This window comes from Mus caroli, unplaced genomic scaffold (genome assembly GCF_978045245.1).
Source record: "Mus caroli unplaced genomic scaffold, Mus_caroli_1 scaffold_1, whole genome shotgun sequence".
Taxonomy (NCBI): domain Eukaryota; kingdom Metazoa; phylum Chordata; class Mammalia; order Rodentia; family Muridae; genus Mus; species Mus caroli.
In genome coordinates, this window is record NW_028227256.1 from 22,561,394 (window position 1) to 22,576,666 (window position 15,273).

Genomic DNA, 15,273 nt, shown 5'->3' on the forward strand with positions numbered 1-15,273 from the left:
ACAAAGTTTGGAGCTGAGATGAAAGGATGGACCATCTAGAGACTGCTCTATTTTTAAAATACCACCAGTGAAAGGAGAAGAGAAACAACATCCATAAATCAAGACTCAACCTCTTTGGTATCTATTTCCAGGAAGCCAAACTTTGAACGACTAGATAAACTATAACTTCAAAGTCTGTGCATTTGTTTAACAACAATTTGAGAACAATGACAGAAGATTTCGAACAGAATTCTAAGAGAAACCTATAACTTCTATTTCTTTCATTACAACAATATTGTTAGCCCTTTTCAGCCCTCTTCATGCCTTCATTCACCTTTTTTTCTCAAGGAAGGGAGAGTGGCGAACCTTCCAGGTGAATTAAGGAGTAAATCTTGGTAAGCATGTTCAGATTTCCTTTGCTTTGAGATCTGTTCCCTCACAGGGACACATATTCTTACATATGCATAAAGCCTGTTTCTTCAGGTGTGTGTGTGTGTGTGTGTGTGTGTGTGTGTGTGTGTATGCATGTCTGTGTAAGGAGAAGAGTTTGAAAGTGAAACATATATGTATATATTTGTGAAGTTTAAATGAGCAACATTTTGATCATTGGGTTTAACTATATCTCATAAGATCTCTAAGCAAACTTCACAGATATTATTTGGTATGAGTTGTTCTATAATGACCATAGAAGTTCATAATGTAATGATACCAATTACTCCGTACTTCTATAAATTTATCAGAATGGAAAACTCCATCTATATTGTGATATGTATTATTTTTCAAATGATTAATAATCACAAAGAAAATGGATATATCAGAACTCTTAGGTGGCCAGTAGCTTAGTATAAATAAGCAAATAAGCATTTTTGGAATATGGATACTAGATACTATCTCTACCCAGCACTGTGTCCTACTTTGGGGAAATAAAGACTGAAATGGTATGGTTTTTACCATTAAATAACTCAGACTAATTGTGCAGCATGGTTGATCACTTATTTTATACTTTAAAATGATTAATGATCCAATTTTGTTTAAGTAGTTTATAATTGAGAGTTCTTAAGACTTATTCAGCTATTTCTTATAGATGATAAAACTCCATTTCAGAATTAGCCTTTGGCTGTTTATTTCTGAAACACATACACTGTGCCTATATGTGTTTGTAACATATACTGTAATTTAAACATTAAAAGGTTAGAAAATATCAACCTATTCATTTTAAATAAGCCCCTGCAGTATATTATAAAAACTGACTAAAATTTAATTAGCCTTATAAATATAAAAAAGTAAGGAAATAAAATCCACCAAAGACTAAATATTGAAGTCATAAACTCTATGCCATCTCTAGAATAATTATTATTTATGGAAGCCTCAATTGCACTAAATAATAAGTACTATTGAGTTTGATTCTCAAAGTTGGGTTCAGGGGCAAAACTGTGGTGTGATGCTTCAGAGAACTTGATCTGTCTTCTATCTCCCACCGACTTTGTAGACTCTGGACAATGAGGCCAACTGTAAGACAGTTGTCATTTATAACATAGATTGATCATCAATTTTATATATGAATATGTATGATAAATATGTCTAAATATGTAAAAGTAAAGGTCATGATATATCACCAATCACGAGATTGTATACATATGTATCTTAAGTCTGTGTTTTCATATATGTAGATTACATATTTATATATGTACACCTGTTTATCTCATAATATAACACCTCATATTCTCATCTATATGTAATCATAATTTTTAGTCCAATACTTGCAACATCAATCCTCTCTGTTTCCTTTCACAGTTTTCTTTATTTTCTCCTTGAAAATGACCATAGGACTACCTTCAGGACATGCTGCACAGAACTATAGTCTCATCGAAAACCCAGACAAAAACCCAGAGAGAATGGATCTTGAAACAGTCGTGCCTGGGATGTCCCTTTGATTCATCACCTCACCTACGTAGACTGCATTTTGAAGATCTTCACTTTCTTGTCCTGAGAAGGGAGAAAACCTGAGCCTGATATAGCTGTCTCCTGAGAGCCTCTGCCAGAGCCTGACAAATAGAGATGTGGATGTTCCCACCCAAACACTGGACTGAGCATGGGGACCCCAGTGGAGGAGTTAGGGGAGGGATTGACGGAGCTGAAGGAGTTTACAATCCCATAGGAAGAACAACAATGTAATCCAACTAGACCCTACAGAGCTGCCAGGGACTAAACCACCAGCCAAAGGACGGACCCATGGCTCTAGCTGCTTTTGTAGCAGAGGATGGTCTTGTTCATCATCAGTCCTCCATCAGTGGATACAGAGGCCCTTGGTCCTGGGAAGGATCGATGCCCCAGTGTAGGAGAATGCCAGGATGGTAAGATTGGAGTGGGTGGGTGGGGCAGCACCCTCATAGAAGCAGGGGGTGGGGAATGGGATATGGAGTTTGTGTTATCCCCAGGAAAGGGAATAACATTTGAAATGTAAATAAAGAAAATATCCAATAAAAATAAGGTATCTATTATTTTAGTTTTTTCTATTGAGATAGAAATGTTTAATGGAGTTTGAATTAAAAATATGTAATATAAAAATAGACTCCACAGGTGATGATGCTCTTAACAAGGACCTATGCACATCAGGTGTTTATTAGCTTTTTAAATGTGCATTTTTAAATCTTTTTTTAATTAGATATTTTCTTCATTTACGTGTCAAATGCTAACCTGAAAGTTCCCTATACCCTCCCCCACCCTGCTCCACTACTAAGTGGATATTAGCCCAGAAACTTAAACATGCAATCTTTAGAGGTTGCAAAACTTGAGATTTTCTTTTTGCTATGTCAGAGAGTATATCTGTGTCCATTCTTGATGTTCTGAACTCAGAAAATGCAAACTTATTTATTATTCTACACAAAAATCACCACAGCAGAAACTTTCTATGGAGGAAATAATATTCATTCTTAACTAATTTATAAGTATAAGCTTACTATTTATTTAATTTATGCAATGTTCTATTCATGACCACACTAAGAACTGTATTTAGACATATTTAGTTTTATTTTTAAAGCAGGCGATGGACTGCATGCAGTAAACACATGGTAAACATTAGCCTAAAGTGTATTAATACCTGAAAAGAATCCTCAATATTATTAGACAAAAGAAAACAAAATAAAAACAAATAGTTACAAATAAAAAGAAAGAAAAATACAAGTCAATTAAAATAGTCTATCTAACATTAGAAAGGGATATTTCACATAAAATTAGTTGATATAACTATTCTGTTTATAATTCTGAAATAAAATGGTCTGAATCAGTGATAGATATTATTAAAAGAGTTTACATATTATGTTCACATATTTTAATGTGTCATAAAATTTATGTATATATTAAATCCTGTCACTATGTAGAAAAGTATATAATATATATGTATATTATAGTATTATATTATACTTAACATATATATTATATTTAATTTTTTTTGTTTGTTTTTTTTTGTTTTTCGAGACAGGGTTTCTCTGTATAGCCCTGGCTGTCCTGGAACTCCCTCTGTAGACCAGGCTGGCCTCTGCCTCCTGAGTGCTGGGATTAAAGGCGTGTGCCACCACGCCCGGCTAAATTTTCTTTTTTTTAAATATATTTTATTATGTATTTTCCTCAATTACATTTCCAATGCTATCCCAAAAGTCCCCCATACCCTCCCCTCTCTCCCCCATTTCCCTACCCACCCATTCCCATTTTTTTTGTTGTTGTTGTTTTTTTTTTTTTGGCCCTGGCGTTCCCCTGTACTGGGTCATATAAAGTTTGTGTGTCCAATGGGCCTCTCTTTCCAGTGATGGCCGACTAGGCCATCTTTTGATACATATGTAGCTAGAGTAAAGAGCTCCGGGGTACTGGTTAGTTCATAATGTTGTACCACCTATAGGGTTGCAGGTCCCTTTAGCTCCTTGGGTACTTTCTCCAGCTCCTCCATTGGGAGCCCTGTGATCCATCCAATAGCTGACTGTGAGCATCCACTTATGTGTTTGCTAGGCCCCGGCATAGTCTCACAAGAGACAGCTATATCAGGGTCCTTTCAGCAAAATCTTGCTAGTATATGCAATGGTGTCAGTGTTTGGAAGCTGATTATGGGATGGATCCTTGGGTATGGCAGTCTCTAGATGGTCCATCCTTTCGTCACAGCTCCAATCTTTGTTTCTATAACTCCTTCCATGGATGTTTTGTTCCCAATTCTAAGAAGGGGTACAGTGACCCCACTTTGTTCTTCATTCTTCTTGAGTTTCATGTGCTTAGCAGATTGTATTATATATCTTGGGTATCCTAAGTTTTGGGCTAATATCCACTTATCAGAGAGTATATATTGTGTGAGTTCCTTTGTGATTGGGTTACCTCACTCAGGATGTTGCCCTCCAGGTCCATCCATTTGCCTAGGAATTTCATAAATTCATTCTTTTTAATAGCTGAGTAGTACTCCATTGTGTAAATGTACCACATTTTTTCTATCCATTCCTCTGTTGAGGGGCATCTGGGTTCTTTCCAGCTTCTGACTATTATAAATAAGGCTGCTATGAACATAGTGGAGCATGTGTTCTTATTATATAATATATATGTATATTATAGTATTATATTACACTTAACATATATATTATATTTAAATTTTCAAAGCCAAACATTATCTAGAATTGACATTTGGTTATATAGAAAGTATAAAATTGTGTATTTCTGTAGTATACATTATGTAACATGCAAATGTATATTTATGATAAAATAAACATTTTTATGTAATATAAACATGTATATGATAAAATAAGGCTTCATGTAGCCAAATAATAACTCATTGATGTATACATACAAACAAATTTGTATGAACAATGGAATACATAAGACTACACATTTAAATGATCATCAATTACGTAGCTAATTTGATATATGAATGCAATGCATTACATAGCCTTTGGATTTAGACTTCCTAAAATGAGTGTTTTGTTTTTCTGGTAATTAAATAAGTAAGTACTCATTCTATTGGGTGTTGTAGTTATTGCATAAGGTACCCTTTTCATACACAAGCAACAATATGTTCACTGTGTGTGTGTGTGTGTGTGTGTGTGTGTGTATGTTTTGACTGACAATGAGAACATAAAACAAAACAGAAGTCCAGTAAAGCATGGAGTCTCTTAACACCACTGTGTTTGGCTCCCTTTTTCTTTCCATTCTCCGCATTGTCCACCTTGCCTGTGTGTGGGGGACTTCATGACTGCCAGGATGAGATGACAGCATCCTCTGAATAATGACAATGACTTGCACTTGAGCAAGACTAAGCAGAACTTAATTGTATTCAAAATATTCTGCACCATTGGCATAAGATAATCCTCTGGGCGTATTTTATAAGGAGCTAGAATTTAAAATACAGAAATGTGATTGCTATTTTGAATATCATCTTCTGTGACTAATTCAATGGTTTCTGGGGGGGGGAGTCATTTTTGGAAAATCTGGCCACATTATCTTCTGTGGTGCAAGGAACCATCTCTTCATATTTTAAACTGCACAAGAAATTTGACATCTAAGTAACACAGCTTTGTCCTTCTCCAATTACTGCAAAGTGAAAGATGTTTAATTTAAAATATACAATGTTTTGAAATAATCATATAGTATTTAATGAAGATTTGAACCAATCATAATACATAATTGGGTTATTGCATAAATCTGAGAAAGATTTTGCTCTGGTCTTTTTCCCATCAGAAAGGGAATATTTTCATTTAAATTGCCAGGATCCATAAAAACCCAAGCTCGAGGAACAAAACAATTTAGATCACACTCACAGAAATCAGCTTCCTATCCCAACCCTTTTTTCCTTGGGGCATTTCTTCAGAGGTTTTTACTGATTTGATTATACAACAGAAGGTTAAATTCTCACATAGTGATCATTAGGAAAAAATAAACAGAGCAAGTACTAAAGCTGGCTTTGCACCTACTGAATGCTGCAAGTGTCTGTACTCATTGGATATGCATCTTGCAAAGCTCGGCTGTTCCCAGGAGGCCACTCCATGAAGACTGAGAGAGCAGCGTCTGCTAGTGGTGCCTGCGAGTCACAAAGAACAGAGAGATGCTTTATAGCAGGATTCTAGAAGGCATAGCACTGGGAGGCAGACTGCAAACTGGGTTTATGCTATTTCTTTTTGCTTTAGAAAACATTCACATGATTTTGTTGTGTTTGGCTTTTTGTTTTTGTTTTTTTTGTTTTTGTTTTTTTTTAATTCAAGCATCATTCCGAGGATGCAATGCATCAGCAACATTTTTGAAATCTCTTAATTGACTGCATTTATGAAGCATGTTACAAACACTGTTCTACCAACTGCTTATTGGCCATATTTATTTATAGAATGCAGACAAAGGCAGGATGTGCTAAGCAAATGTAGCATGCATCTGAGATATAAGCATTATTTGCTCTGGGTGTGTCATCTTACTGTACCTGTGGCATTCAGTGGACATTGATTGAATGCCAGGTCGCCTGCAGGAGTCCTTTTCCACACCATTGATATAAGATAATCCTCTGGGCATATTTCATAAGGTGCTGGAATTTAAGATATAGAAATATGAATGTCAGCTGTGGTTATGTTTTCAAATGTTGGCAATAACATTCCTCCAATGCATCTAAATGTGAAATTCTTTTTCTTCTATAAAGAATATTATTTACAGACATGTTAGAGATGTGCTTATAAAGAAACCACCAGGTCTCATTTCACAGTCTCCCAAGGGTTCTTTTAAAAGAACCAACAGGTTCTTTAAAAGCTTCATAGTGTACAGGCTTTTATTCATATGTCAATGATGTTTTCAAACAAATGAACACATTCAAATATATTGATCAATCAACAATCTTTCAAAATTCATTGAACTTTTAGATGTTAATTTTTCAACAAACCAGCTCTGCTTTGAAATTGTTGATGACACTAAGAAATATGTATACACACACACACATAGGCACACACACACACAAACACACAACCAGTCAAGCAATACGAGGCAGGTGCTCTACCATTGAGCTCTATCCACAGGCCAAGTTATGAAAACATTTTGACTTAATCCTTATGTCATACTGATTTTATAATCTCAATTTATTTACAAATTAAAAATCATAATGGAAAATTTAAGAATAACATACTACCAAATTATTGTTTTAATTATTTCTTTTTTTTTTGAGATTATAGTATTACCCCTTTCCTTTTCTCCATCCAAACCTCTCATCTGGATATGCCTCCTTGCTTTCTTCAAATTAATGTTCTCATTTTCTATTAATTGTTATCTATCTATCTATCTATCTATCTATCTATCTATCTACCTTGTATAATGAATCATGAAATAATGAGACTCCCTCAATACTGTACTTTCTATCTCAGAACATATGAACCCTCTTTACATTTCTATATTGTTGATCAAAAATGCAACTGCACACATTACATCTTGACATTGTATTTTATTTGCAAAGTGGATTAATTTGGAACTGCACATGTCATCGCAGGTCAGCACACTCCTGTCTCCTTTAAAGATGAGGCAATGAGGCTACAAGGAAGGGTCCCCTGTAGTGGTAGACATGGTGAAGGTATCAGTAAAAGTTGGATATTAGAGTTCTAACCCCTCAGTAGCTTCCTTTAGGCTTCCCAAATACCTTCTTTGTTACTTTAAATCATTCAAGATATTCTTCTCCATCTCAAATACAGACTGTGTATTTCTTCTGGAGTCTCACTAATGCGCACATGCTACCATTTGTTTCCTATGATGTCTTTGCATCATGGATGATTTGGTGGCTGATACATTTTTCCACCAGTCTGTTCTTGACTGCTATCTTCTTCACCTCAGCAAGGTTTTGCCACCAGATCTAATATGCTCATCTCAGCCTGACTTCCCCTGCAGCTTTTTAGACTCTGATCTATTCCTTCTTCTGGAAATTACTTTCTTCGGGATCTTAGAAAGCTATTTTCTGTCTGGCATCTACCGCATACTTGTGCCATTTTCACATATCCATCTTATGCATGCTCTCTTCAAGGTCATCCATGTTATATGCAATGATCTCTTTAGGTAATTTCAAAATTAATAACAACTGAAGTCTTTTAGCAGCCACCAGGCCCTTATTTAGAGTCTCATATCACTAGATCCATATAATTTTCCAACTATGAATTAGAGTTGAATACTACTGTAATTTACCACGTAGAAAAATGTGTTGAGGAGGCCAACTTGTTTTTGTTTGTTTGTTTTTCAAGACAGGTGTCACTGTGTAGACTTAGCTGTCTTGGAACTTACTCTGCAGACCTGGTTGGCTTCAAACTCAAGAATCCAACTGCCTCTGCCTTCCAAGTACTGGGATTAAAGGCATGCACCACCACCGTGAAGCACTTTTTCTTTTGAATTCTAACATTCCCTTTATTATATGAGAAAATAAATGCACATGGTGGGGATCACTGAGCCGAAAAGAGTCATTCTATCCAGTATACCCTCTCCTCACCCCATCAGAAGGGAATCCAGGTCTTTCTTCCTGATCCCCTGAAATATACCATCTGTTACCCTGGGAACGAATGTATTCTGAATCTAATAGGGTTCTTTCCTGGCACTCAAAAACAGGTTTTGTCATTGAATCTGTTGTGGGAATGGCAGGGATGCATAGATGTGAGTTTATCATAACTGCAAAGAAATACAATAACTCATCCCCAAAATGTACAACTTAAGTCAGGGCAAGGCAGCTTCTCTGCACCCTTCCTTCCCCAAGTTGCTCAAGAAACAGTAGAAATATCACTTGCTGCTGCCACCCTCAGCCAAGTAGCTAAAGCTACACTACTCATCTTCAGGAGCAAGCCAGGAGACTAAAGCCCTTAACTTGGAGCTGAGCCCCCAACTTGGAGCTCACATGTTTCTTTCTGTCTTCTTCTGCCTCCATAAGTTTCTCACAGCTCGCAGCAAAGGCCCACATATGTGTCTGCTAAGAAGAGGCCACCCCAACTGGAAGGCAATGTAGAAGTGGGAGATGAAAGCACTATAGAACTATGGAATGTTTACATTTAAGCCAGTGGAAGAGGAGTGCTGGGCCAGGGACAGTCATAAAGTTCAGGTTTGACTCACAGCTGTAGCTTGGCTTTTTGTGAGGACACATGACACCTCTGTTCAGCTGGTCCAGAAACATGTAGTTTCTGTTGCTTTGTTTCAAGTGTCTTCTCTGAGGATTGTTTGTTTGATTGGTTTGGCTTGAGGCAGGGTCTCACTGCACATGCCCTAGCTGATCTGGAATTTTGCTGTGCAGAACCAGCTAGCCTTGAACTCAGGAAGATCTGCCTGCCCCTGTCTTTATAGTGCTATTATTAGAGGTATACTTTTCCACACAAAGCCCAACTCCCTCCTGGGTTACCAAATGACAGGCCAAAGATAGATAGCAGGCTGGGTCTGCTATCTATCTATCTATCTATCTATCTATCTATCTATCTATCTATCTACCATTTATCTATATCAAAAACCTCATCAATTTGCTGACACTCAAGACTACTTCCCAACACATAACAGTACCTTTTCTTTCCCACTTATTTCTGAACTTTGCTAACTACATGTTGGACTTTTCTCCATGACTGAAAACATCAGCTTAAACAAATGTCTAATTCTCCCTCTCTACTTGGCCACTTACCCAAGGATTTTTTCCTTCCCATTGAATTAGGGAAAGCAGCTCACTGGTCTACTGCTGCATTTTCCTAGCTTCTGCTAAGCCCTGTTTTAAAAGACCCAATAGTATTCAAGGATAGCCAACTGCTTCATGTCTCCTAGAGACAAGGGGAGAATGCTGAGAAAAAAAATTAACTACAATTAGAAAAAATAATTCACGTGTTAAACAGAAAATTCCATTTGAATCTAAAAATCGGAAGGATTAAAAACAAAACAAATCAAAAGAAAGCCTTCTGGAAGAAGTGACGTTAGCTTGAAATGGACAGTGAGAAATGGATGCAAGTGCCACAACAGTGGGACCAGAGGGACAGTAGGATGAATAAGAATGGCTTAAGGTTCTCAGAAGACAGGCTATAGGTTATGGAACTGCAAGTATCCAGGAAAAGGCCGACATGATTCCGTTTCCAACCTTAAAATCAGGTTGCTTTCATGAAAACTAGTTGGCAGAGACCATTGGGGAAGCCGATGAAATGACCCTGTAATGCCTTCGGGGTGGGGGATGATGACTGGACAACTGGAGCATTCAGAGTACGCTCAGGAGGGAACTAAATGAGCAATGAAGAGGACACGGGCTTCAAGGGCTTAAGGAGCTATGCTATGCCTGCTGCATGAGCTGAAGAACTTGGTGAAAGATGCTAGCTCAGTGCTTAAAACCCCCTCATGTCGTTGCAGGCATGGGAGGACAAAGGTAAGTGTGTTCACTATGATGAAAGGGTGCACGGAGCAACTTTAATCTATAATGACTCTAATTGCTTTCCAACGCATTAGCAGCACAGAATTAATGGTCATACCAAGATATCGTACACTCAGGTTCTGCCCCCCCCCATCTTCTTCATCTCATATCTAAAAATAGTATCTCTTCCATCCTGTACATGTAAGGTGCCCTTTTATTATTGTTTTTTGATAGAGGGACACACATAGGCAAGTTTTAATTCACAAGGTTCACACAGGCAGCATACAAAAAATGTAATAAGAATCGCTTATCGCAAGCTCAGGTTTTGTTCAGAGCTTGGGTTTAAATATACCACCGTAGGTTCTGATAATAACTGGATGTGTTCAGGTCCCTCAAAGGCAAACCGCTGGCATGGTCCCACCCTCAGCACTCTCTCCCTCGGGTATTTGTGTTAGGGCTGTAGTACACCGGGCATTGTTTCCGGACATAGAGGTTTCCATGTTCTTTCTCCGGCTTCCTCACCTCTTCCATCCAGACAGCCCTTGGAGTGAGCCTCTAGGCCTCCGTGGTGGATTTGGAATCTCTCTACTCCCACAGCCACTTCCTGGGAGCCCTTTCCTCTGCACCATAGGGGATGGCTCCAGGCCTCTTCGGTTTAGTCTCACTTTCCTTCAATCTGTTCTCTAAACCTCAATTGTAGCACTTAAAATATAACACATTTCCTCTGTGCTTAAGTGACGATTTCTCCAAAAAGCTGCTCTCAGTGCCCCAACCAGTGAATATACAAATTTAGTATTTCTCATAGTGGTCTGTGAGCACACATTTGACTATGCAAGTACCACTTCCAAGACAGAACTTTTTCTGGATGCTAAAATTGCTTTGCTTACTTCTTTTGTCTGCTAAAATGAACTTCACTGGTGCTTAGCATATAGTAGGTGCCCAAAATACACATGTTAAATCATTTCCAGTGAGCAAAAGCATCCATGTAGAAATTTCTGAAAAGATTGAAGAGACCTTTACTTTTATTATTTAATGCAGTGGTCGTTGACCAGATTTGCCCATGAATTCCAAAATAAAAAATGCTCTGGTGGGTGTGAGGACTGTATTTTAAATTGTATTTAATTTTATTTAGCACAAATTTAGGTAGGTACCATTTTGGGCACTATTGTTAATAGATGATTATTGTATTTATGTAAAGCCACTCCCAAATGATCATAGCATACTTTAAAATAGGAAATTATAGATAGTGTGAAAGCCCACACAATTTGTGTGCATTACATAATAGAAGATTATAGAAAATAACTCATCCCCTTTGAAGTGTTCTGACGAGTTTGTCTAACAAGATGATCACATTTGAATGTGTTTTGTCTGGTCTGCACACCTGAGGTCTCTTCCATTTTGCTTTTATTTATTGGCTGACATTTATTACATCGTTTGCCTCTGCTCTTTTCAATGCTTTTCTACCTTTTTTCTTTCCACTGAGGTTCCACTGAGGACCTCTGAGGTACATGTCATAAAATGTATTACGATAGCGATTTTCTGGTTTTGTCCTCATATAAGCCATTGGTGGAGTAATTTTGCACACTGAGATGCTTTCTGTCCTTGCAGTGGTCTCAGAAACTTTTTTTTCCATTTAGTATTATGGGAAAATCCACATGACTCTGTGCCCTTGCCCGCAGTCCACTATGTGGTCAGAATGTCTGGTCGTTGCACATATTAACCACTAGATGGCAATGGTGGGCTAAGAGGGACAATTGTTTTAATTTTGGCTGTCTTAGAAACTGATGTTCAAAATCAAGGAGGGTAGCTGTAGCAACTATCAGCTGGGGGAAAGGGGTGTCAATACTTAATATTTTGAAAATACATACTACTTAGGGGAAAACAGAACGTCTTATTTTCAAGAAAGTGTGATAGTGCTTACATTGGGCTGCGATAAAATCCTTGGTCAAGGCTGCCGCAAGCTCAGCTTCCATGCTCTCAGCTCTTACTGTTCTCCATGGCTGCATGGGTCTCCTGACTGTTCTTGTCTAGTACTCCAGCCAGGCTCTCACATCGCAGTTCATACCACGGTTGCTCCTGTCTTGGCTGTCCTTCCTCATTGTCCTCGGACTACTGCACTGATCATATCACCATCTTTAATTCTAACTCAGACCTCACCAGCTCAGTCACTTCCTCTTATCCCTATCTCTGCTGTCCCACTTGTCTATCACCTTGATATGCTAAATAAATATTTATAAATAAATATTCCCCTAGCTCATTCATTTGTCTGTTCTGGCTAGATCTGTTTTTATAATAGTGTGATTTTCTAAGATTATCAAGATTGAGAGTTATTCATCAAAATACAGACGGCCTTTGTGTACTCTTGCATGTGCATGCTCGTATGTATGTGTGTGTGTGTTACCATGTGAAATGTGATATGACAGCATTCATTCTACTTAGCAGCAGAAAGAGGCTGGCTCCTCTATTCACATTAAATTTTAGTCCAAATTGTTTCAGGGTGGCAGGTATTGACTTAGGGTTTTTACAGCTTACTAAAAGCCTGTGGACTCCTGGGTAGGATATCCTGATGTGATTTGCACATGTCCTAAGTAGGGTAAGGATAAAGTCACTTTAGAACTGTTTCTTGGTGCATCTACAAAACTCAGTTACAGACATGCCTAGAGATTAATCAGTCTATAATCAGTTAAACCGAACAAATAGAACTATTCCAATGCATTTTATGACAAGGGGGGGGAGTGTCTATGGCTATTCTGTTTTGCTGCTCTGTAAATTATTGAAGTCTTGGATTAATTGCATTTTATTGGAGTCAGAAACCCAGTGCATGAGTGACAGAAAAGAAAGGGGGCAGAGTCTAGCATTTGCAGGTCTGATAATAATGCCAAAACAAAATTGTCTTTGAAGATGACTTGACCTTCTTTGATGGTTATATTTTAATGGAGTTAAATAAATCTATCTGTATTCAAATCAAAATCAAAAGGGCCTTGGACACTGTAATATCAATGCATTTTCTTCTACTTTAGTTGTACTTCTGGAATCCCCTCATACAACAAACAATCCACTTACTGGAAGACCCAGGGAGAAAAGACAATAAGGTACAATGGCATTTTAGTTTCCTTTCTATAGCTGTGATAACATATGCCCACAGAAAGGAAGTCAGGGTACAAAAGGATTTATTTAGCTTATGCTTCTAAGTCACAGTTCATCACTGAGAGAAGTCAGGGTAGTAACCCAAGAGAATGTCAAGGCAAAGATGACAGAGTTAAGCTGCTTTGCTGGCTCTCTCACATGCTCTGCCTATGCGTGGGTAGCTTTCCTATACAGCCCTAGACCAACTGTATGGCAATGCTGCTGTTCGAAGTGTGTAATTCCTATATCAATTTACAATCAAGACATTTCCCTGCAGCTATGGTCACAGGCCAATCTGGTCCACATAAACCCTCAATTCAGATTCCCTCTTTAGGTGAACTCTAGGCCGTGTCAAGTTCACAGTGAAAGCATAGGGCACTCTTAGAACTTAGGCAGTTTGAGAGTAGATAAAGAGTTGGGTATAAGTGGTTATGTACTGGAGAGATCAGTGGATGCAGGAGAAGGGCCCATAGATAAGTTTATCATGAAATAATGATTAATATACCTGCTTGGATGGAGTTTAACCATGGGCAATTTGTTATGCTGTACATTCTAGACTTGAAGTTTGGAAACTAGAGTGAAGGAAAGGAGACTGAAGGCCAAGAGGCCTGGAGTATGTCCCTGCTACTGAGGTGAAGACAGAATCATAGGAGGTGGCAAAAGGACATGGATGGACTTCAAATCTCCTTGGAAGGGAAGCTGCCCAGTTCCGCGGCTGAATGGCCAGGAAAGTCAAGGACGCTTCATCAATAAAAGATGAGGTCAGGTTTCAAAAAGACTGTCCACTGTGCTGCATCCTGAGCTTGAGAAGGTGACAGAAAATGCTCTGGGGCAGAGATGATGACAACACTTTGCATTTGACATATCTGAGCACATCTAAGTGTTATAAGAAATGTGAGGTGCAACAGATAGGGACTATTATAGAAAAACTACGACCAAGCAAAACTCAGAATTTCGGAGTGCAGTCTCCAGGGACTCATCTACAGTACAACTCCTGAACCTAAGACACACCCTCAGGGGACACTGTGAAAGAAGCGGAGGAAAGATTATAAGAGAAAGAGGAACAGGGATTTTTGCTGTGAAATTGGCTTTTCTAGATATTTCAGGTACTGCACCCATGAACTCTCATCAATATGGCTACCTAGCATGAGTTCAAGAAGGATAGCACAGATAGACGTGCTAGTGTGGATGGAAGAAAAGGGGTTAGGAGGGGGCAATAGCCTTATCCTCATACAAGTAACTACAGGCTACTTAGCGATGCAAAGACTGAGAGAAATAATCTTCCCTAGGGAAGACCACACCATTGGTTATCTAATACCAAGTGGTCAGTCCTGAAGACATGGATACAAGGAACATACATAGTGAGCAGGGTGTGTGTGTGTGTGTGTGCAATTAATGAAATAAGAGGCCATGGATTTGAAAGAAAGTAAGGAGGCAAAAATGGGAGGAAAAGACAAGGGGAAAATGATGCAGCTCTTACAATCTCAAGTAATAATTTAGAATGGTAGTTGCATGCGTGCAAACCGTGCCCAGAAGGAACTGCTCAGCTCAAGGTTCATGTTAACGTTTTGCTGCTGTATGCATGCTCACCTTACAGATGAGAAAATACAAGGTTGGGTTAGATATAAAAACGAAAGTAAGGGTTTTGGGGGGTGGGGTGCGGTTAACATTTTTTTCTCTTTTTTTTCCTTTTACAACTTTTTTAATTAGATATTTTCTTCATTTACATTTCAAATGCTATCCCCTTTCCTCTCTGATAATCCCCTATACCCTCCCTCCTCCCCCTGCCTCCTGCTCCCCAAACCACCCACTCCCACTTCCTGGCCCTA

At 38.3% G+C, this 15,273-nt stretch overlaps 1 protein-coding gene across 2 annotated transcripts in view; it reads right to left on the reverse strand.

The window, feature by feature from the left end:
* The window catches only part of Adgrb3 (adhesion G protein-coupled receptor B3), a 737,533-nt gene that overhangs the window by 419,840 nt on the left and 302,420 nt on the right, over positions 1–15,273 (reverse strand). For both annotated transcript variants that reach the window (XM_029468446.2, XM_021163961.3), the window contains exons 8-9: positions 6,419–6,520; positions 5,922–6,028 (exon numbers count right to left, since the gene is read on the reverse strand). In XM_029468446.2, coding sequence (XP_029324306.1) covers positions 5,922–6,028; positions 6,419–6,520 — 209 coding nt within the window. The remainder of the gene's footprint in view (positions 1–5,921; positions 6,029–6,418; positions 6,521–15,273) is intronic.